The 23,295-nt window shown below is 37.2% G+C and overlaps 1 protein-coding gene across 2 annotated transcripts in view; it reads right to left on the reverse strand.

Moving 5' to 3' along the window:
• The window catches only part of TRHDE (thyrotropin releasing hormone degrading enzyme), a 448,119-nt gene that overhangs the window by 297,958 nt on the left and 126,866 nt on the right, over positions 1 to 23,295 (reverse strand). For both annotated transcript variants that reach the window (XM_056130789.1, XM_056130788.1), the window contains exon 3: positions 6,399 to 6,525. In XM_056130789.1, the coding sequence (XP_055986764.1) occupies positions 6,399 to 6,525 (127 nt within the window). The remainder of the gene's footprint in view (positions 1 to 6,398; positions 6,526 to 23,295) is intronic.

Raw genomic sequence — 23,295 nt, forward strand, 5'->3', positions numbered from 1 at the left:
CTTGGTGAGCATCATAAGTTCCTATTCTCTCTAACCTCTAAGTACTTATTTCATTCTTATTCCTACTCCATTTCCACCTGTTCTCATAGCCTTCACAATTCCATGTAGCTCCATAGTATTAAATACCTCAGTATGCTGGAAAATGGATATCTCAAACCTTATTATTGACCACAAATTCCATACTTCCAAATTTAACTGTCTACTTGAATTTCTTACAGATACTAAGGTGTCAACTGCATGCTCGATTATGTCAATCTCAAAAGTTACCTCTTCCACTATCTTCTATATCAGTAAAGTATTCCATTTTTCTAGTTCTAAGGCCAAAAATCTACAGTACATAGGAAAAAAATGGCAATCAGTACTTAAATATCAGGAATTACACTGTCAATGGCCTGAAATCACTCATGAAAATGCAGAGGGACCTAGATGGATCAGGAAACAAAACCTAACCTTCTGCTGTTTACAGGAGACTCACTTAAACTATAACATGTTTTATCAATATAGTTATAGTTTCTCAAAGGAAAAAGCTGCAAAACTATACTTCTTGTAAGTAGTAACTTTAAAATACAACTCTGTCATATTCATATAATACAAAATAGATTTTAAACTTTAAAAGATATGAGGAGACAGGGATGAAGTTTCTACAACGATTAAGGAATTAATAGTGGAGGTGACATAACACTTATTAACAAATATGCTCTAAATAAGGGGACAGAAAAATATATAGAGTAACTATTCCTAACATATCTCAACACAATAGTAGTAGGGACCTTTAAACCCCTGTTCTCAAAATTTGATAGATCAGCATACTAACAGAAAATCAGTAAGGAAACAATAGCCTTAAATGAAGAATTGGAAGAGGTGATTTAAAAGACATTTGCAAGATTTTCTACCCTTAAAATGTAAATGTGCATTCTTTTCCAGTATAGATGGGACATTCTTCAGCATAGACTGCATACTAACAAACAAAACAAGGGTCCATACAGTCATGAATATCAAAGATTCATATCAAGTATATTGTTTATCATAATGCCGTTAAAGTAGAAATTAACCATTTATAATCTAAGCTACAACATGGGTGGAACTGGAAGGGGTCATGCTAAGTAAAATAAATCAGAAGTAGAAAGACAAATGTTGGATAATGTTACTCAGAAGTGGGATCTGTCACTGTCACTGTCCTCCCGTTGTTCATCGATTTGTTCGAGCGGGCCCAGTAACGTCTCCATTGTGAGACTCATTGTTACTGTGTTTGGCATATCTAATACGTCACGGGTCTGCCGTGCAGGCGAGATACTCTCGGTAGCTTTCCAGGCTCTCCAAGAGGGGCGGAGAAATCGAACTCGCGTCGGCCATGTTGGCTGCGTGCAAGGCAAACACCCTACCGCTGTGCTATCTCTCCAGCCCACAGAGATGGGATATAAGGAAAAAAAGGAAAGAAATAAACAATGCCCAATGGGGGAAAAAGCTCTAAGACTATCAATAGAATGTAGGTTACGTAAAAAGAATGGGGCATGGGAGTGACGGGTTCTACAAACTTTGGTGGATAGTTCTAATGACTTTTGGTGGTAAGTATAATATAGCACTATCTCACCCATATATACGTACATATATATATATATGTGTGCATATATATGCATATACACACAGACATATATGTATATTCTTTAAAACTAATATTGTTTAAATAAATTAAAACTCATTTTTAAAGGGACTAGACAAATAGCATAGGGATTAAGTTACATGCCTTACATGCACCACAATTTTCAACAATCTTCCCTGATGCAGTATTGTTAGCCCAGCGATGCCAGAATAGTGCTGCCCCACATGCCCTGTGCAGCACTGTATCCTTGGGCCTTCATTTTGAGCCAATGACCCAGTTGACCAGAAATCATTGGGAGGATTCCCAGGCCCTCTCCTAAGCTTGAACTATTATGTATACATATAATTAATTTTTTAAAGTTAAAATATTTTTAATTTAAAAACAAGCCTTTTTTGATCCTTGGTATCTCTTTCCTTCACCCTCCATACTGTTCTTAAAAAAGCTTTTGTGTTTATTTTCAATATCTATCCAGAATTGGAAGGAAAACTACTGACTAACCCATACGTAACATACTTGTTCAAATAACCATAACACTTTGCATGAATTTCTGCCATTGTCTCATACTTGGTTTTAATGTCTGTCTTTTCACACTGTATCGAGGTATTGCAATGTCAGATGACACATTTTGAACTAGATAACTCTTTGTTATGAGACGCTATATAATATGTATTATAGGATGTGTAGTACTCCCTGTGGCATCTACCCACTAAATGTCAGAAGTGTGTACAATATCCACCTACTTCCGAAATTTTAACAAACAAAAACATCTTTAGATAAGATGAAGTGCCCTTGAAGGACAAAAATCACATGAGAACTATTACCCAGAGTAGTAGACATTTTTAACCTAGCTGCAAAAATAATTCAGTCACAAGAAAACACAGATTATTTTATTTGAAATTGACCAATAAATTTCCATTCACTCAGAGAAAGAAAAAGAAGCTAAACTCATCACCACTGAGGCCGAAGCTATAGCACAGTGGGTAGGGTGTTTGCCTTGTATGCGGCCAACCCGGGTTCGATCCCCAGCATCCCATATGGTCCCTTGAGCACCGCCAGGAGTAATTCCTGAGCGCAGAGCCAGGAGTAACCCCTGAGCATTGCTGGGTGTGACCCAAAAAGCAAAAAAATTGAAAAATAAATTAAAAAATAAACTCATCATCACAGCCTGATATGACTCATTATTCACCCATTGATTCTTGAGATCATCTTTTAATTCTTACCACTCTACTTACTTTATTCCAGGCATACCTGTTCCTTTGTTGTAATTCATATACACCAAGAAAAATTCTTTTTTTTTCTTATTGGGTCACACCCAGAGATGCACAAGGGTTACTACCTGGCTCATGCACTCAGGAATTACTCCTGGTGGTGCTTGGGTGCCATATGGGATTCTGGGAATTGAACCCAGGTAGGCCATGTGCAAGAAAAACTCCCTACCTGCTGTGCTCACTACAGCTCCTACACCATGAAAAAGTCTTTCTCAAAGTTGGACACTCAGTTCCTTCTCCCTAGAGTCCTTGTCCCATGAAATTCACTGGCTTATCCCTTCATTACCTATGCTCTTTGCTCAAAAGTCAGTCTACTAGTAAAGACTTCTGTAACCACCACTAAAATATGTATGGTGATATCATTGTCTTATCTGCCATTCACATTTTCATATAATTTGTACTAGCCTCATTTTATAATGGCACTTTTATCTGATATGTTGTATTACCAAACACTTTAATGAGACTCTAGTCAGTAAAATTTAAGGTTCAGGAAGGAAGGAATTGCTGTCTTATTTACTGACAGGAAAGTACTCAGTAAAGCACTCAATAAGCACAGATAAAATAAAGGTGGAGGAGAGCATGTCGCAAAGAACGTAGTGGGGAGAGTGAAGAATGGTGTTAGAAACCGTCTTATCCCTGAAGCTAAAGTATACATAGCTAATATCAACATGTATCATTGGTAAAAACTAAGTTGATTTCCATAGTGTTTATCTAAAATGTAATTGTGTGTATTACCCAGAGTAATTTTTCAAAATTATTTCGTTTGGTTTTTATGAACATAGTACTGAGAATCATAATTATGAATCAATTAATACACAGATCTAACTATAGATATATAAAGCAGTGAACTTTAAGGGAAATTCTACAAAGTTCCATGAACTGTGGTAACTACCTCATTTTATCCAAAGTGGGCTAAGTGGGCTAAGTCAAATCACTAATACATGCCATACATATCATAAGGTAGCATAGCAAGTAACAGCACCCATGAACAAAGTTCTTTTCTACAGATGAAAGGCTGCATGGTTTAATTGTGAGTGAAATAGGGGAACAGAAATGCCTCCTGCTGGAAGCTGACAGTTACATGGAACCCCCTGAAGTTAAAAATTGAGTTTCTCTACTAATTACTGGTCCAAAGGGGACAAAGATCCACATTTTACTTCTCTTGCTGAACTTGCAACATAAGCACTTGTGCATTTTACATTAGGGTCAAGCTGGGAAATTCCCAGGCAGTTTTACCTGAAATAGAGAACAGGGTCACCTACCATGCAAATTAGGTCAGATATTCCTTCCTACCGTGGGTGCCTACTAGGGATATTTCAGTGTAACCAATTCTAACAAATAAATTGATATAGAGGGGGAGAAAAAGAAAAACAAACCAAAATAAAACAGGTGCTATTTGAAATAAAAATTTTGTTCAGATATTGTGTTTGAAATTAATTTTTAATTAATATTATTAATTCTAAGAACAAATATTCCATAAAGATCCCCAAATTTTGAAAAACTATTCATTAAAAGTATGCTGCATCCATTTATAAGACTACTAACAATTCTAACTACTTTTTTTTTAAATTTTTATTAGTGAAACACCATGAGGTACAGTTTTAGACTTACAGATTTTTGTGCTTGAGTTTCAATTATACAATAATCAAGTACCCATCCCTCCACCAGTGCCAATTTTCCACCACCACTGATCCCAGTATCCCTCCCACCCCCCAGCCCCCCCCACCCCACCCTGCCTCTGTGGCAGGGCATTCTCTTTTGTTCTTTCTCTCCTTTTGGTGCTGTGGTTTGCAAAAGAGGCACTGAGTGGCAATCATGTTCAGTCTATAGTCTACTTTCAGCATGCTTCTCCCATTCTGGGAGGATCCTCCCAACACCCTTTATTTGGTTCTCCCTTCTCTATCTGAGCTACCTTTTCCCCTAGCATGTGTGGCTGGCCTCCAAGCCATGGAGTAAACCTTCTGGTAATTATCTTGGCTATTCTTGGGTGTTAGTCTCCTATTTTGTTACTTTACGTTCCCCAGAAAAATGCAATCTTTCTATGTCTGTCCCTCTCTTTCTGACTCATTTTGCTTAGCATGATACTTTCAATGTAGTACCACTTGTATGAAAATTTCATGACTTCATCTTTTCCAACAGCTACATAGTAGTACTCCATTGTATAGATGTACCAAAGTTTCTTTAACCAGTCATCTGTTCTCGGACACTCAGGTTTTTTCCAGATTCTGGCTATTGTAAACTGCTGCAATGAACAAACAAATGCAGATGTCACTTAACTATACTTTTTTGCCTCTCTGGGATATATTCCCAGGAGTGGTATTGCTAGGAGCTTAATTTCTAATTTTTGGAGAATCGTCCATACTGTTTTCCAAAAGGGCTGAACCAGTCGGCATTCCCACCAGCAGTGAAAGAGGGTCCCTTTCTTGCTACATCCACGCCAGCACCAATTGCTTTTGTTCTTTTGGATGTGGGTCAGTCTCTGTGTCTACCTACTTCTTGAACAGCTCAATGTAAGACCAATAAAGCTAAACAGCAGGCAGATACCTTCACGAAATAGGTCCAATACTCCAGGAGAAGAAACAGTAGTTCAAATGGTTCAAATGGTAACACATTGCATCAATTCTTTCCAAGAATCAAAATTTTTATATGGATTCTGATTTCTTTAAAATGCTGTAGGAAAGGGGGACTTAGAATAGGAGTACACAGAACTGTGATACAATATTTCAAAGCAGATGTTTTGAGAAAAAGAGTAACTTAGGCATTTCTAATGACTCCTGGAAAAACCATAGTTAACTTCCTTGCAAAGAAGTAGCTGCATTAAAGTTAGGATAGAAATTTTCATTCATTTATTCATTCAGAAACAATTACTAGACGGATCTTCTTTGTAAAAGGGAGACATATAAGCTTGTTCGTGATGAACATCTCTACAGCACCCATCTCTCATTTTATTACTATCTTATACCCAAACTATGAATGAATGAGTGAATGAATAAAAATTATCTAAAGGATATGTAATGCATTAAAGCCTGATATCTGATAATTAAGCTGTAAAAAATCAGGAATGATTTCCTATTCAATATAAAACATTCAATAGTTCTGGGAGTCATCAAGATTTAGCTTGAAACTCCAACTACTTCTCTTAATGGCAATCAGAATGAATGAAATCCTCCCCTTATTTGCAAAATGTTCTAACAATACTCATTTACATAACTGTCATGAGGATTAAGTGAAAGGTGGCAAGCATCCCTCGAAAATACTGTATGCAACTGATTTTAGCTGTTTGGATTTCTTTTAGAATATAAAATTTACATAATGCCTTTCTTAATTCCTATGAGCACCTTTTGCAAGACTTCAGAAACTCTACATCTTATTTCATTTTTTTATTCTTGAGAAGAAAATATTTTTATGCTCATGTTCTCTAAAAATACAAGCCCTGGAAATTTGTATGCTTCGAGATGCCACATATAAAAGCATAAGGAAGAAAGACCATCTTCAAGGAATCCTTCGAATAAAATAACCAATATTCTTACCTAGTTTTGGCAAGGAATAGGGCACTTGAAAGTAGTCTTCATAAAATTCTATTAATCTCTTTGTGATATGAAGAGCATAGTCCCCAGATCCTCTTCTGATAGCATCAGGTCTGGCATATAATCGTACCTAATTAAAAATATACACAAAAATTGTTTTAACCTTTTGATATTCAAATTTTATCTTTCCTGCATAAATGAATCTACACAAATCAGTTGGAATGCTGCAAAAATTAAACAGCAGTTTTGTTTATGTATCAGAGCATACTGTGATTGAAAAAAAAACAATTAAAGTAACCAAGTTGAGCAAGTGACAATTTCCTCGCTTTTAGATGACATAGAGAAGATTTATACACCTTGCATCAAAATAAATATTCCGAGTTATCACTTACATGTGCTTGCTAGAGATATGAAGGTACGGTGGATTAGTATAATGGTTTTCTGACGATGCTGAAAGTAGGCAGGATATGGTGGCTTGGCAGGAGAGAAAATTCATGGTTTGTTAACCACATATTGCATCAAGCTCTGGAATTATTACCAAGTTCAACAAAAGTGTAATTTATGATTCCTTTCCTTCTTTGGAACCAACTGCCCTTATTCCCAATATGCAAAATAGGACTAGAAAACTTCTCATGTATCTAAGTGAGTGCTATTCTAAAGAGCTGTCTGCAACTGCTCCTGATTTCAAAACCAGCAAAGTAATTCATATTTCTAACTCAATTCAGACACTTAATATTGATTTTAAATCAAGCGCTCTATATTATCTAGTCTTTGACCAAACAAAAAGCCTGTGGCAACTAACGTCAAACTGAACAACACTAACAATTGTATAGAAAAGGTTAAATGAGATTAGTTTTCATAATGCTTTCATAAAGCTATCCAGCATCTTTCTTTCCAAAGGCTAAATCTACTTCTCACAGCTGTGGTCCCCAATCCTCATATCAATTCTGTGAATAAGCAGTGGAGCAGTGGAGAGCCTGGAGACCTAGAAGTTGGGTATTAGTCCTGTTTTGCTATTATCCAGGCAGGGTAATATTAAATTACAAACTTCTTTGAGCCTCAAATTTTCTCATTTTGGCCACAGGTAGTTGCTAAAGTGCTTTCCAATTCTAAAACACATTATTTTAAATCCCATTTTACAGATAAAGAAGTTTGCATTCTTTTTAAATTACTAAAAGATAAATTATTTATGCAGTCTGTGGAAATCGATATCAGTATTTAGCACATAGACAAAAGAAAGCTGTAATAAATAATATAAAAAATGAATATACAATTAACTCTGTATTATCCTTGCTTAAAAAGAGAGAATAGAGATTTTTTTTTAAATCAGTGTAGGAAATCAAGAAAAAGGCATGCGGGTTTTATGTTAGAGAGTCTGTAACTGACAAACATTTTCTAAATTCAATAGCAATTATTTTTTAAAAATGGGAAAAATTAGTGAAATTGGTACTTTCCATTCAATAACCAAACAGAATATAAAATAAAATAATGGTTTTGGCTGACCAGTGTACAAAACCAAAAATATTAGGAGAGTTCATAGGGCACAGTAGAATTTAATACTATTAGAGAGACAGTGACAATTAACCCATGTATACTGCTTATATACAATATGTTAGGCAAAGATGCACTCCCTAAGAGTGAATGCACAGCTGATTTTCTCCAAAAAAAAAAAAATAGGAATGGAAGCAAAGAAACAAGAAAAAAAATAAAGGAGGAGGATAACCGAAGCAGGTATACAACTTCAGGTACAGTTCTGGCCCCAGCTTGAGCCCATAGGGACCTCTGTAGTTTAACTGTCACAGATGAATTTGTGCTGCATTGAGGCAAGAGGACTAAACTCCCATACTTAACAAAACTGTTTTTTTTTTCTGGTTTTCATCATGGGGGAAAACATTTAATCCCAGTATTTTCTTATTCTTTTATCACCTGCTGATACATCTCCATTAGTACAAGGCCTTTGGAGATGAGTTCATGAAAGAGTTTGCTAGAAGCAAAGTGATGGAAGTTGCTCATAGGAAACCAAGCAGGAGAGGAAATCTGGTTTGTGTACCAACACCCAGCCATAGAACTTACCCATTCAAGGGGACTTGTGCAAGGCAAGTACCCTTTCCATTGTACTATGTCTCCAACCCCTGCCAAAGAGATTTTCTCACCAAAGGTGGGTGCAAAGTACAACTGGGAGGAAACAAAGGCAATAAAGATATAATCCCCATTCCCAAATGAGCTTTTCATTTATTTAGTTAGAAAATAATAACAGATAATAGCACATGCTGTATGAATGGTGAACCATTAGTGGCAAAGAACTAAGAGAGGATAAATAATTCTCAGTTAGTTCAAGATAAATTAAATAGAAAACTCATGTTAAAATAATAGTGAGGACCACTGAAGAACAATACAGTAGGACTGCTGATATTACTCTTAGGAAGTATCATTGATTTAGGTAGAAGCATGAGGATTCCTATCAATCAGTTCTATCAGTTATAAGAAAAAGATGATTAAATCAATCTGATTGTCCAGATTTAATAGGAATGATTTGGGTAAGACAAAACAAGAATGCTGTATGCAGGGTCTGGATAAGTATGTTCAAAAATTTATCACATGCCTATTTGTGTCAGGCACTGTTTTACAGAATAGAAAGAGGACAACAAAAATTCTTACCACATGATGAATAAAATATCTATACTTACTGATTTTCAAAGGTTCTCATAATATAGAAGACTAATAAATCAACAAAATTTTAGTGTGAGACACATTAACAAGGCAATCTACATTCCATCCTATCATGAATGTTGAAAGGATTGAGCTCCTATTCAAGCCCAGATCCTGTACACAGCACCCCTTCTTGACTTTTCAAAAATATCACCCGCCTTAAAAAATTTTCCTTTCTTTCTCCCTTCTCATTTATGCTTCTATACTGTATTACTTTCATCTTGCTTATGTTTTAAATATACATAAATATATATATGTTTAAAAATTTTCCTAGACTGAAGAGTTGTTCAATTCAGAGAAATTGTTTATACTATGTGAAACCCTGAGTTCACTTTCCAGTAACACACAACTTTCCAGCACTACTCTTTGTGTCCTCTATAAAAAGTTTTATAAATTAAAAAATTATATATTATATATATTTAACCCATATTTCATCCAGATATGATTTTTAATAATGCTCCTTGGATGAATTTCCTGATTACTTAGGAACTGTCATATAAGCAAAAATCCAAGTAAGTGTAGGTTTGAGAATGAAAATTTACTGATCTCTGAGACAGTATGCATAACTAGGGATACTGCTTATTTATATTGCCCTTTCCTAGCTTTTCCTGAATTCACTGCAACAAACATTCATGACTCTAGCAAAAGTGCCCTTATCAATAATCTCAGGATGCCATATCCAATAGCCAGTTTTAATCCTCCACGTACTTTGCCTAACTTTCTGCAGCACTTAGCAGAGTTTGTTGGTCATTTCCCTTCTTTTAAATGCTTTCTGTACTTGATTCTCAACTGGAGAGATAGTTCAAGTAGCAGAGCACATTTACCACGTGTAGATCTTGGGTTAAATGGTTATCCATGACAAGTCCACCCTCCTGCTCAAACAACTGAATGTCATCTCTTAAAATAATAAGAATAATTTCCTCAGTTGCATTTAGCCTCTATCTTTTTTTTTTCTTTTTTTTTTTTCTTTTTTATTAGTGAAACAACATGAGATACAGTTGTAGATTTACAAATTTTGTGCATGGATCTCGGTCATACCACGATCAAATACCCATCCCTCCACCAGTGCCCATTTTCCACCACCAGGATAATATCCCTCCCCCCCATCCTCCCATCCCCCCATCCCCCCCTGCCACTGTGGCAGGGCATTCCCCCCTGTTCTCTCTCTCCTCCTGGGCGCTGTGATCAGCCAAAGAGGCATTGAGTGGCGAACATGTTCAGTCCACTCTACTTTCAACCTGCATCTCCCCTCCTGGGAGGATCCTCCAAACACCCTCCACTTGGCGTTCCCCTCTCCATCTGAATTGTCCTTTCCCCTAGAATACCCAGCTGGCCTCTAATTTATGGAGTAATTCTCCTGGTGTTGTGGGTATTAATCTCATATTTTATTATTTTATATCCCCCAGATGAATGCTATCTTTCTATGTCTATCCCTCTCTTTCTGACTCATTTCGCTTAGCATGATACTTTCCATATTGTACCACTTGTATGTAAAGTTGGTGATTTCATCTCTTCTAAGAGCCACATAGTACTCCATTGTGTAGATGTACCAAAGTTTCTTTAACCAGTCATCTGTTCTTGGGCACTCAGGTCTCTTCCAGTTTCTGGCTACTGTAAAGAGTGCTGCAATGAACAAACAAGTGCAGATGTCCCTTCGGCTACACGTTTTTGCCTCTCTGGGATATATTCCCAGGAGTGGTATCGCTGGGTCAAATGGGAGCTCAATTTCTAATTTTTTGAGGAACGTCCATACTGTTTTCCAGAAGGGCTGAACCAGTGGACATTCCCACCAACAGTGAAGGAGTGTCCCTTTCTCGCCACATCCGCACCAGCAAAGGTTGCTTTTGTTCTTTTGAATGTGGGCCAGTCTCTGAGGTGTGAGATGATATCTCATTGTGGTTTTGATCTGCATCTCCCTGATGATTAATGATGTAGAGCATTTTCTCATGTGCTTTTTTGCCATTCGGATTTCTTCTTTGAGAAAGTTTCTGTTCATTTCATTGCCCCATTTTTTGATGGGGTTGGATGTTTTCTTCTTGTGGAGTTCTACCAGTATTTTGTATATCCTTGATATCAACCCCTTGTCAGATGTGTATTCGGCGAATATTCTTTCCCATTCTGTAGGCTGTCTTTGTATTTTGGTCACTGTTTCTTTGGAGGTACAGAAGCTTCTTAGTTTAAGATAGTCCCATTTATCTATCTCTGTTTTCACTTGCTCAGCCAGTGGCGTGTCATCTTTGAACATACCATTAGCCTCAATGTCATGGAGGGTTTTGCCAACTTTGTCTTCAATGTATCTTATGGTTTCTGGTCTGATGTTGAGGTCTTTAATCCATTTTGATCTTACCTTTGTACATGGTGTTAGGCAGAATTCTGAGCCCATTTTTTTGCATGTAGCCGTCCAGTGATGCCAGCACAATTTGTTAAAGAGGCTTTCCTTACTCCACTTCACATTTCTTGCACCTTTATCAAAGATTAGATGATCATATGATTGGGGGGTGATGTCAGTGTATTCAACTCTGTTCCATTGGTCTGCAGTTCTGCCTTTGTTCCAGTACCATGCTGTTTTGATTATTACCGCTTTGTAGTAAAGTTTGAAGTTCGGGAGGTTGATTCCTCCCATTTTCTTTTTCCCAAGAATTGCTTTAGCTATTCGTGGGGGTTTATTATTCCATATAAATTTCAGGAGTGTTTTCTCCATTTCTTTGAAGAATGTCATGGGTATCCTTATAGGGATTGCACTGAATTTGTACAGTGCTTTCGGTAGTATTGCCATTTTGACAATGTTAAGTCTTCCGACCCATGAGCAGGGGATGTCTTTCCATTTCCTCATGTCCTCTTTTATTTCCTGAAGTAGCGTTTTGTAGTTTTCTTTGTACAGGTCCTTTACTTCCTTAGTTAAGCTGATTCCTAGGTACTTGATTTTCTGGGGCACAATTGTGAACGGGATTGTTTTTTTCATGATGCTTTCTTCTCTCTCACTGTTTGCGTATAGGAAAGCCATGGACTTTTGTGTATTGATTTTATAACCTGCAACTTTACTATACAAGTCTATTGTTTCTAGGAGTTTTTTGGTGGAGGTTATTGGGTTCTCTAAGTATAGTATCATATCATCTGCGAATAGTGAGAGCTTTATTTCTTCCTTTCCTACCTGAATGCCCTTAATGTCTTTTTCTTGCCTAATTGCTATTGCAAGTACTTCCAGTACTATATTGAACAGCAGTGAAGAGAGTGGGCATCCTTGTCTCGTCCCTGATCTTAGAGGGAAGGCTCTCAGTTTTTCCCCATTGAGGATGATGCTTGCTGTAGGCTTGTGGTAGATGGCTTTAACTATGTTGAGGAAAGTCCCCTCTATGCCCATTTTGGCTAGGGTTTTCATCATAAAGGGGTGCTGGATCTTGTCAAATGCTTTCTCTGCGTCTATTGATATGATCATATGCTTTTTATCTTTTCTTTTGTTGATATGATGGATTATGTTGATTGATTTCCGAATGTTGAACCATCCTTGCATCCCTGGGATGAATCCTACTTGGTCATGGTGTATGATCTTTTTGATGAGTAGTTGGATTCTATTTGCTAGTAGTTTGTTGAGGATCTTTGCATCTGTGTTCATCAGGGATATCGGCCTGTAGTTCTCTTTCTTTGTGTTATCTCTGTCTGCTTTTGGTATCAGTGTGATATTTGCTTCATAGAAACTGTTCGGAAGTGTATTTGATATTTCAATTTCATGGAAAAGCTTAAAGAGGATTGGGAGTAAGTCTTCTTTAAAGATTTGGAAGAATTCACTGGTGAATCCATCCGGGCCAGGGCTTTTGTGCTTGGGGAGACTTTTTATTACCATTTCAATTTCCTTGATGGTGATAGGTCTGTTCAGGTATTCCAGGTCTTCTTGGTTCAGCCTTGGGAGTCTGTAGGAGTCTAGGAATTTATCCATTTCCTCGAGGTTTTGATGTTCTGTGGCATAAAGCTTTTCAAAGTACTCCCTGAGGATCCTTTGAATTTCTGTATTTTCTGTTGTAATGACCCCCTTTTCATTTCTGATTCGGTTTATTAGGGTTTTCTCTCTCCCTTTCTTTGTGAGTTTTGCTAGGGGCTTATCGATTTTGTTAATTTTCTCAAAGAACCAGCTCTTGGTTTCATTGATCTTTCGGATTGTTTTCTGGGTTTCCATCTCGTTAATCTCTGCTCTGAGTTTTATTATTTCCTTCCTCCTGTTAGGGTTGTGCTCCTTTTGTTGGTCCTTCTCCAAGTTCTTAAGCTGTGAGGTTAGTTTATTTATGTGGGCTCGCTCCTCCTTCCTGAGGAATGCTTGTAGAGCTATAAACTTTCCTCTTAAGACTGCTTTTGCTGTGTCCCATAGGTTTTGGTAACTCGTGTCCTCGTTTTCATTCGTTTCTAGGAATCTTTTGATTTCCTCTTTAATTTCCTGTCTAAGCCACTCGTTGTTTAATAGCGCACTGTTTAATTTCCATGTGTTTAATTTAGTTTTCTGTTTTTGTGTGTGATTTACTTCTAATTTCAGCGCATTATGGTCTGAGAAGATTGTTGATACAATCTCTATCTTCTTAATTTTTTGGAGGCATGTTTTGTGGCTCAGCATGTGGTCTATCTTGGAGAATGTTCCATGTACGCTTGAGAAGAATGTGTATTGAGCTTTTTGTGGATGAAGTGTCCTGTATATATCTACTAAGCCCCTTTCTTCCATTGTTTCCCTCAGATGAAGTATGTCCTTGCTAAGCTTGAGTCTGGTTGATCTATCAAGAGGTGACAAAGCGGTGTTGAGGTCTCCCACTAGTATTGTGTTGCTATCGATTTCTTTTTCCAAATCTATGAGTAGTTGTTTTAAGTACTTTGCTGGTCTCTCATTAGGTGCATATACATTTATTATTGTAAGTTCTTCCTGTTGTACAGATCCTTTGGTCAATAGGAAATGACCTTCACTGTCTCTTATGACCTTCTTCACTCTGAAATCGATGTGGTCTGATATTAGGATAGCTACCCCAGCTTTTTTCTGGGAGCTGTTTGCCTGTAGGATTGTTTTCCAGCCTTTGACTCTGAGTCTGTGTTTGCTTTGACTATTGAGATGTGTTTCTTGCAGGCAGCAGAATGTTGGGTTCAATTTTCTAATCCATCCTGCCACTCTATGTCTCTTAATTGGTGCGTTTAGCCCATTGACATTGAGAGAGATTATTGTTATGGGATTTTGTCCCATTGTTCTGTTGAAATTTGGTGTATTTGAGAGGTCTGTCTTGCCTTAAAGTAGCCCATTTAGTTGTACTCGTAACCATGGTTTTGAGTCTATGAAGTTCCTGAGCTGCTGTTTGTCCGTGAAACTGTGTGTTGTTCCTTCTATTATGAATGAGAGTCTCGCTGGGTAAAGTATTTTTGGAGAAGCATTTATTTCATTGAGTTTTTTCACTATGTCCCACCACTGTTTTCGGGCCCTGAGGGTTTCATCAGAAAAATCAGCAGTGAATTTTAAGGATGCTCCTTTGTAAGAGATTTCTTTCTTCGATCTTGCTGCTTTCAGAATTTTGTCTCTGTCTAAAGTTTAGCCTCTATCTTAATTACCCTGGCTTCCTATCTGATTCTTTCTTCTCAATATGATGGTCAACTTTTTTTCATCCTGCTCACTTGTTAACATCAGCAAGTTCAAGGTGTCAATCCAAAGATGCACAGATGTCTTCACATCTCACTCTTAAATTCATATGCATCCCTTGGTGATAAAATCCATTCTCGTGGTTATAAATATCATTTAGAGGCTGTTTGTTCCAATAATTTCAGACTTCCAAATTTCCACTAGCTATATTTTACTTAGGTATTAAACCAGACTCTCAAACTAACTAAACTTAAAAGTTTTTGCCCAGAGTCACTTCTTACAACTTACCTACTCTTACTCTGGTCCAGCTTTCCTTAATTTCCGAAATTTATCCCAAATAACTCTTCTCATTAAGAAATAATGTTTTCTACCTCAGTACTTTCACTCCCCATGAGTTGCTTTATTGTTTCCCAAACAGTTAACACTATTCAAGAAGACATGTGCTCCACTGATTCATTTTGCTTCTAGATGCTTTTTCCAAGAATGAATTACAGCAAAGATTTTTTATTGGTTCTAACCACACTAAAGTATCATTTTTGCAAGTCAAAATATTACTGTTCAATTTGCTTTTTAAGTGTTTGATACATATTAGGCACTTAATAAGCTTTTGATGAAGGAATAAATGAATGGTTAAGTGAAAGTTCAAAGGGAGTCCATAACAGCAATCTATTGATAAAACGTTAAGATTACCATGGGAAAAATCATTTAGCTAAGTTGTTAGGTGCTGTAAACTATGTATAGAGACATATCATAGATAAAGTTACAAAGCAACAATGAGAGTCAGAGAATAAATATTTCAAAAACATTAGTATTGGACTTTATTATACTAGTGGTTAAATTCATTTGCGAGTATTAACCAGAATGCGAGAAAATTATTCCTGCACCTCAGAAAGATCACATCTATGACTATATACAAAAATTGCCTCTATACCCTAGGAAGATCTACATTATGTCCCCTTTGTTTGTTTTTGTTTATTTTATGGCCACTCCCAGGGACACTAAGGTACTACTACTGGCTCTACACTCAGGAATCACTCGTGGTAAGCTTGGGGGTCCATATGGGATGCTGAGGATCAAACCTGTGTCTACCACATGCAAGGCAAGCTCCATAATCATTGTACTATTTTTCTAACCCCCTATATGATGTTCTTTGAGTTTTGGGGTTCTGTACACTGAGACTGCTTACAGAAAGAAAAAATCATTACAATGTGAAAATATACATAGTGATAGTTAAGGCTGAACAAATAGAAAGATGCTTCAGATCATACTCAAAAGGACCTGTAAACTGGGAGAATGTTAATTTAATACAACAGCACAGGCAACTCATTTAAAGATTTTAAATCATGAAACGGCATTTTCATAGTTAGATTTCAATGAATTGCATCACTTGAAATGTAGGTGATTATTAGCAGGTAATATGGACAAATAAAAAGGAATAAGGTATACTATTATAGAAGTCAATGTAAAATTTTATGGTGATTTACTTTGGAGTAATGGCAGACAGACAAATGGAAAGATTTATTAAACTGATCCTAATGTTCTACTGAACAATTTCTTTAGTTACCAAGTCAATTGTAGTCACATCCTCACTTAAGAATAATCATTCACCTTATCTACTGTCTCACTACAGTGCCTTTTTGGGACAAGTAAAATTCAATTGAATGATGAAGGGGGAAAGTCCAAAATATTTCACAAAATGAGTAATTTCTGTGTGTGTAATCAGGATTTTTTTATATAAGAATTCATTTTACACTGCAAAAAAATCACAGTTGTTTTCTTCTCTTAGAATAAATAGTCTCCATTTAATCATAACATAGAAATGGAATCTCCATAAACACAGTTATCATTCAAAAGAAATGAAATATAATTTTATTACACCTGCTTATTTGCATTTTCTGACATTCCATGATAAGAGTCTCACTCTGAAAACATAAATTGCTTACTGGGCTTTATCTCTACCTCTGCAAAGCCTCTTGTAACAACCAATATGAATCTAAGTGCCCATTCAGTTTGCAGAAAGAACTTCACACTAAGAACTGGCACAGATGAAGTGGAGACATCCTTCTCACTACCTCTGTGAACTTGTGAAAGTCAGTTAACTTCTCTACATTCCAGAACAAAGTGAATTCCAGGAATAAAAATCTATCTCTATCTATATAATGCACTATGCCTGAGATATTGGTACATTGTACTAGTATACAGACATGTAAAACTCCAAATAGATGCTATAAGGGGCATTTTGGGTGGCTATTGGGCACAGTGATCTTTATTTACTCTGATATTTCATGTATATACTTAAAGGATATAAATCCTTTTATAGCATTTTAAGTATTTTAATCATTAAAAGGAAATAAAATCTCATACCAGAGGGGGCCAGAAAGATAGTGCAGCAGATAAGATCCCCTGCCTTACATGTAGCTGACTTGAATTTGATACCTGGCACTGGGTAAGGAGTGATCCATGAACACTGAGCCCTGAGCCCGAGTAACCCAAACCAAAACAAAGGAAAATGAACTGATGCCAGAAATCATCTAACCTTTTTGTCATCTCACTTTTTCAAAGAAACAAGCAAGGAAATTAAGTTTCACTCCGACAAGTAGAACATCTATTTAGAAGACATGGCTGGGAGAATCCTGAGACCACATCCACAACTGGAAGGAGAAAGTCTTCATCAGTGAGATGCATCTGTACTTTGAAGGGAAGGAGGGGTGCAACTGATGTTTGGTATTTGCCATTATTATGATAGAATATATATATTTTTTAATAGTGGAACACCATGAGGTACAGTTAAAGACTTACAAATTTTTGTGCTTGGGTTCCAGTTATACAATGATCAAGTACCCATCCCTCCACCAGTACCCATTTTTCACCACCACGGGTCCCAGTATCAATCCCACTCCCCATCCCACCCATCCCACCCTGCCTCTGTGGCAGGGCATTCCCTTTTGTTCTCTCTCTCTCTCCTTTTGAGTCCTGTGGTTTGCAAGAGAGGCATTGAGTGGCAATCATGTTTGGTCTATAGTCTACTTTCAGCATGCTTCTCCCATCCTGGGAGGATCCTCCCAACACCCTTTATTTGGTGCTCCCTTCTCTATCTGAGCTGCCTTTTCCCCTAGCATGTGTGGCTGGCCTCCAAGTCATAGAGCAAAATTCCTGGTACTAATCTCGGCTATTCATGGGTGTTAGTCTCCTATTTTGTTACTTTATGAATGCAATCTTTCTGTGTCTATCCCACTCTTTCTGACTCATTTCGCTTAACATGATACTTTCCATGTAGTACCACTTGTATATAAATTTCATGAACTTCATCTTTGATAGAATATATTCTTAAAGGGAACTTTATCACACAGGGAATTTAGAAAATCTCAAGCTAATAATCTCTGAAAACTGTGCAATTTAGAATAACAAAGACGATTTTAGACATGTGCTTATAGGGATCTTTGTTTGCTTAATTAATATTTAATGAGCATCTATTGTCAGGACACTTGACATTAAATGTCCAAAGGTAAGGAAAAACAATACAGTCTTTGTTTTTAAGGAATTGGAATTCCAATACTGCCATAAAACAGCAAAATCTTATAAAAGAGAATGACAACTAAGTAGATCCCATTATAATGACTCTTCAGAGAAGTCCTCTCCAGAGCCAGAGAGAGAAGAAAAGCCCGTGCTATAGAGGGAGTGGAGGGGATAGGGGTCAGGGTGATGGGGTGATGCGAGGTAACCTGGGGACACTGGTGCTGGGAAATGTACACTGGTGAAGGATGGGTGTTGGAATACTATATGACTGAAACCTAGTTATGAACAGCTTTGTAAGGGTCTATCTCACAATGATTTAATTTAAAAAAATTTTAAAGACAGAAAAAAAGGATGATAAATCAGCAACAAAGGATCAAATGCCAAGGAAGTAAAGGAAAAAATATTCAAAATCTTGTAAAGAATGTTCAAATTCAAATATTAAAAATTTCAAAAAGAGGATCAGAGTGATAGTACAGCAGGTAGGGTGTTTGCCTTGCATGTGGCTGACTGAGTTCAATCCCCAGCATTCCTTATGGCCCACCCACCACCAAGAGTAATTCCTGATTGCAGAGCCAGGAGTAACCTCTTGAGTATTGCTGGGTGTGACCTAAAAAGTAAAAAAAAAAAAAAAAAAAAATTCAAAAAGACTTTCAGTGGCACACTTCAGGCAATACATCACACCTTGGTTTCTAATAACGCACATCTCAAATTTATATGTCATATTGCAGTTAAAGATTATACACACATTGGGGCTGGAGAGACAGCACAGCGGGTAGGGCATTTGCCTTGCACGCGGCCAACCTGGGTTCGATTCCCAGCATCCCATATGGTCCCCTGAGCACCGCTAGGAGTAACTCCTGAGTGCAGAGCCAGGAGTAACCCCTGTGCATCGCCGGGTGTGACCCAAAAAAGGAAAAAAAATTATACACACATATATACAATGCTAATGTAATAAATTAAGTATGCACATGCAGTTGTCATATAAATTTATAAAATATTATCATAGAGCTGGAGAGATAGTATAGAGGAAAAAGATACTTGCCTATACAAATTCCCAGTACCTCATTTGGTACCCAAGCACCACCAAGGGTCATTCCTGAACACAGAACCAGAAATAGCACATGAGCACTTCTGCATTTGTCTAGAGATAAAAATGAATTTTTTTCTAAGAATTGAAACTAAAGATTTTATTTACTATTACAAAATGCCTATATATGTGGCCTGAAGGCAAAGCAGATAAAGCACTTGCCTTACACGCAGTCAACCCGGGTTCCCCTGCCAGAAATGATTCCTAAGCCAGGAGTAATGTTGTGGACAAAAACAAACAGAAAAAAAAAAAACACTAGTCAAAAATGCCTGTAGAGTTAGAATGGAGAGGGCAGTAAATCTGAAATTTGCAAATTTTTTTTAGTTGTTGAGTGATTTTACGACAGAGACTACAACACTTTTTTACAGGTTTTTATTCTATACTACTTAATTATTTCTTGCATTGAAAAGAATTGTGATAGTTGCTATATGATTATATGAAACAGTGTAGTCATAGCATGAAGCAAGGGGACATTTACAACAGTAGTGCATCTTTTATGTAAAGGCTTGGAAAACATTCTCTCTGATATGAAGTTTGTGAGTTAATAAGTTAAACAAACCTTCATGCTTGCCAGAGATATTCTGAGAAAATTTTACAGCACTAGTGTACATTTGGAACTTTGGAAGACATAGTAATTTTTCCTGGCTTTAAAATATAATAAGTTTACTTTTTCTTTTGCCTAACTGGAGAAAAATCAGTTCCTTTCTTTAATAACGGCAAAACAACAGCACGTTGTCACTAAATTCTGAGCCAATAAAACTGAATTAATTCACCTCTGTGAATATAATTTGATTTGAGGGTTCTTCATACAAATCAGGAAAACAGAACAAGCCTGAGAGAAAGCAGGTGCTTTTGGAACTAAGTAAAAAATAAATATATTGATACAAAGAGGGAAGGATATTGTAAACTAGAAACTAGAGGCCCAGGAGAATCAGTCTTATTTAGAATTCGGAGGATAACTTTGGTATGTGTGAAGCAAATGGAGGAATAAATACATATAAAGTTCTGACAGAAAAAAGAAACCAGTGCCCAGATGTAGAGCCAAAAAACATGAGAAGGCAAAATAGAAGGGGAGAGGGAAGAAAGTGGGTGAAGTAGAGAAGGTGGTGAACTGGAGGAGAGAAGAAACTGTGAAGGGGCTTGACATCTCTGGTATAGAGCCCGGGTGTGTGTTGCCCTGAGAACTAATGATTCACTTCACAGTTGGAAGCAGATAAACATGACTGAAAACAACCGAGGGAAATTTTCGAGATGGCAGAATTCCGCACATGTGGAGACAGGCACATGTGTAGAAAAGCATCATGTTGCAAGTGAACATTTTGTTTTGTAGAGTGTACAGTGAGAACAGGCTGTAATAGGCAGTCTCCATCTTCTTTAGTCACAGAACCCATTCTGAGGAGGAGGAAAATTTGGAAATGGGGGACTGATGGGTAATAAAAGCCCCATACTAAGGAATGAGGCACGCGGTGAGAGCCAACCACAATTCCTCCATTCCCACCCCACCAAACCTGTCTATTCTAACAAAAATGCAGTGTAGAAGCAATCATCAGAAGCTCTGGATTTGTTACCTTGAAAAATCAAGCCTCAGACCCATAGGAGAGATATTTTGAAAACAATTAATCAAGAATTTTTAATAATATTTAAGGCCAGTATATTAAATTCCACTTTATAACAAATATTATTATAAAGAGACTTCAGAGCACTTACATTGATAGCCTGTCCCTGTTTGTATTTTCTCCCTTTTGCTTGCCTAGAATTTTCCTGAGGACTTTGAAGCAGTTTCACGTCACACTATATGGGTTCCCGGGGCCACGTGGCTCCAGTGGCTTTTGTTCTATATGTTTATAGACTTAGTAAAAAAAGTTTACTCATCTCACCTCAACGGGAGACTTGCTCTTTATGCACCTGGCCCATATTTTCCATTACTTTCACTACTTACTTTTGTACCCAACAGGGACGACACCATGTTGCTGACTTCCATAAAATGGCAATAAACTTGGAAGGTCCTTGTCTGCCTTGGTACTAAAATGCTGTTATAATAGATTGATTGCATTTTCCAACTACATTTCACTCCAGGCAAGGAAATTAGCGCCCTTGCAACCTGCATGGTCTCTTCTTGTAAATCACTTCACATTTATTTACTAAGTACAGTATTTACTAGTTCGCTCTAGAGTGTGAGAGTTTAACTTATGGCTATTTCAAGGAAAGGGCACAGGACTTTGCCATATTCACATTGCTCGCATGACATTTTTTTAGTAGATATGGGTCTGGAGAATAATGGCTCTAAAAGACAGCCAGGTCCAGTTCTTCAGAAGATGTGAGTGTTGCCTTTTAAAGTTTTACTGGGTCTGGAAATAGTATAGCAAATAAAATCCTTGTCTTGCATGTGGCCAACCCAGGTTTGATTCTGGGCATCCCAGATGGTCCCTCAAGAACTGCTAGGAGTGGTCCTTGGGCACATAGTCAAGAATAGTCCTCAAGCACTGTCAAGTTTGGCTCAGTAATCAAAACCAGAAGGGGGAAAAAGTAGGCTTTCATAATTACAAGGTGAAGAATTTTGAAATGAGATTATTCTGAATTCTGTAGCAGTGTCCTAAATGTGATCACATAGATTTATCTTATTAGAGGAAAGCAGAAGTTTTAATAAAGGAAGGAGAAATGCAGTGAATGACAGAAGCTGAGATAAATTTGAGATAGAGACAGATATCACAAGACAGAATGCAAAGAAAAGAGCTTTAAAAGCTGGGAAGGCAAAAATCATCTCTTTGAGAGCCTCTAAAAGGAACCAACTCTACCAATACCTTGATTTTTGCCTATAAAATTTATTACAGAGCCAGAGCTACAGGACAGCAGGTGGAGCACTTGCCTTGCACGCAGCTGACCTGGGTTCAATCCCCAGCATCCTGGCAGGCCCCCGAGCACTGCCAAGAGTAATTCCAAGTTCAGACTAATAGTATAAATGAGTATCACATCATATCAAATTCATAGGTTCATGGTAATTTATTACAGAATAGCTATAAAACTACATTTTTCCCTCTACCTTCAAAATTAATATAATTATGTCCAATGTTATATGTTTTATGTTGGATTTTTAGTTGCTTATAGTAAGAGCACATTTTGTGTTTCTGTGTGTCTTTTTGTTGAAGGTATAATTTTCAATTTTCAAATGGCTAATGTTGATTCAACTGTTTTACTCACATTATTTTCAAGTGCACATAATTGGCATGCGTGCACACACACACACACACACACACACACACACACACACATACACACAGAGTCAGAGTGCAAATGATTGAGTTAAACTTAGAATTGTTTCCAGATATTTCTAAGTGTTTTCCCATTAGAACTGTCTGACAGAAGCATTTAAAACTCTGAATACTAGACCTAACCACTCCAGAAACTATGAGTAACTGCTCAGGTAAAACCTTAAAGCCCTTAAAAATCTTCATTTGAGGAAAGTAACTGAAATGGTAGAAGAACTGCCTGCATGTGCAAAGCTCTGGTTTCAACAACCAACACCATACGCCCAGCTCATCATTGCCCAGGTGAAACCCAAGTACCACAGAGCCAGAGTAAGAAACCTCCAGGCCACAGCTTACCCCCATTAAAAACAAACAAGCAAAGCCTTCATTTTGCTAAATTTACAGACTAAGTCACATAAACTAATGTTGAAGAACAACTAGCCTAGAACCACCTGAAGAACCTTCTGTTCATTAACTCCTACGACAGCAAACCTCCTATCTGGAAACAAATATTTAGTAAGAATCTAACACGTAGGAAAACACACACACACACAAACACCCCCCCACCCTCCCTTATCCCTTAAATCTCTTTCCACATCAGCATCTTCAATGAAGATACATTCGACACGACTGTTATTATTTTAAACTCTAACAACTAATCTTTCTTTCCCCTTGAACAACAAATGATAAACAACAGATGAGTCAGATCCAATATTTGGAAACCAGTAAAAGTTGTTTAATGCT

Source organism: Sorex fumeus, unplaced genomic scaffold (genome assembly GCF_029834395.1).
Source record: "Sorex fumeus unplaced genomic scaffold, SorFum_2.1 ptg000081l, whole genome shotgun sequence".
Lineage (NCBI taxonomy): Eukaryota > Metazoa > Chordata > Mammalia > Eulipotyphla > Soricidae > Sorex > Sorex fumeus.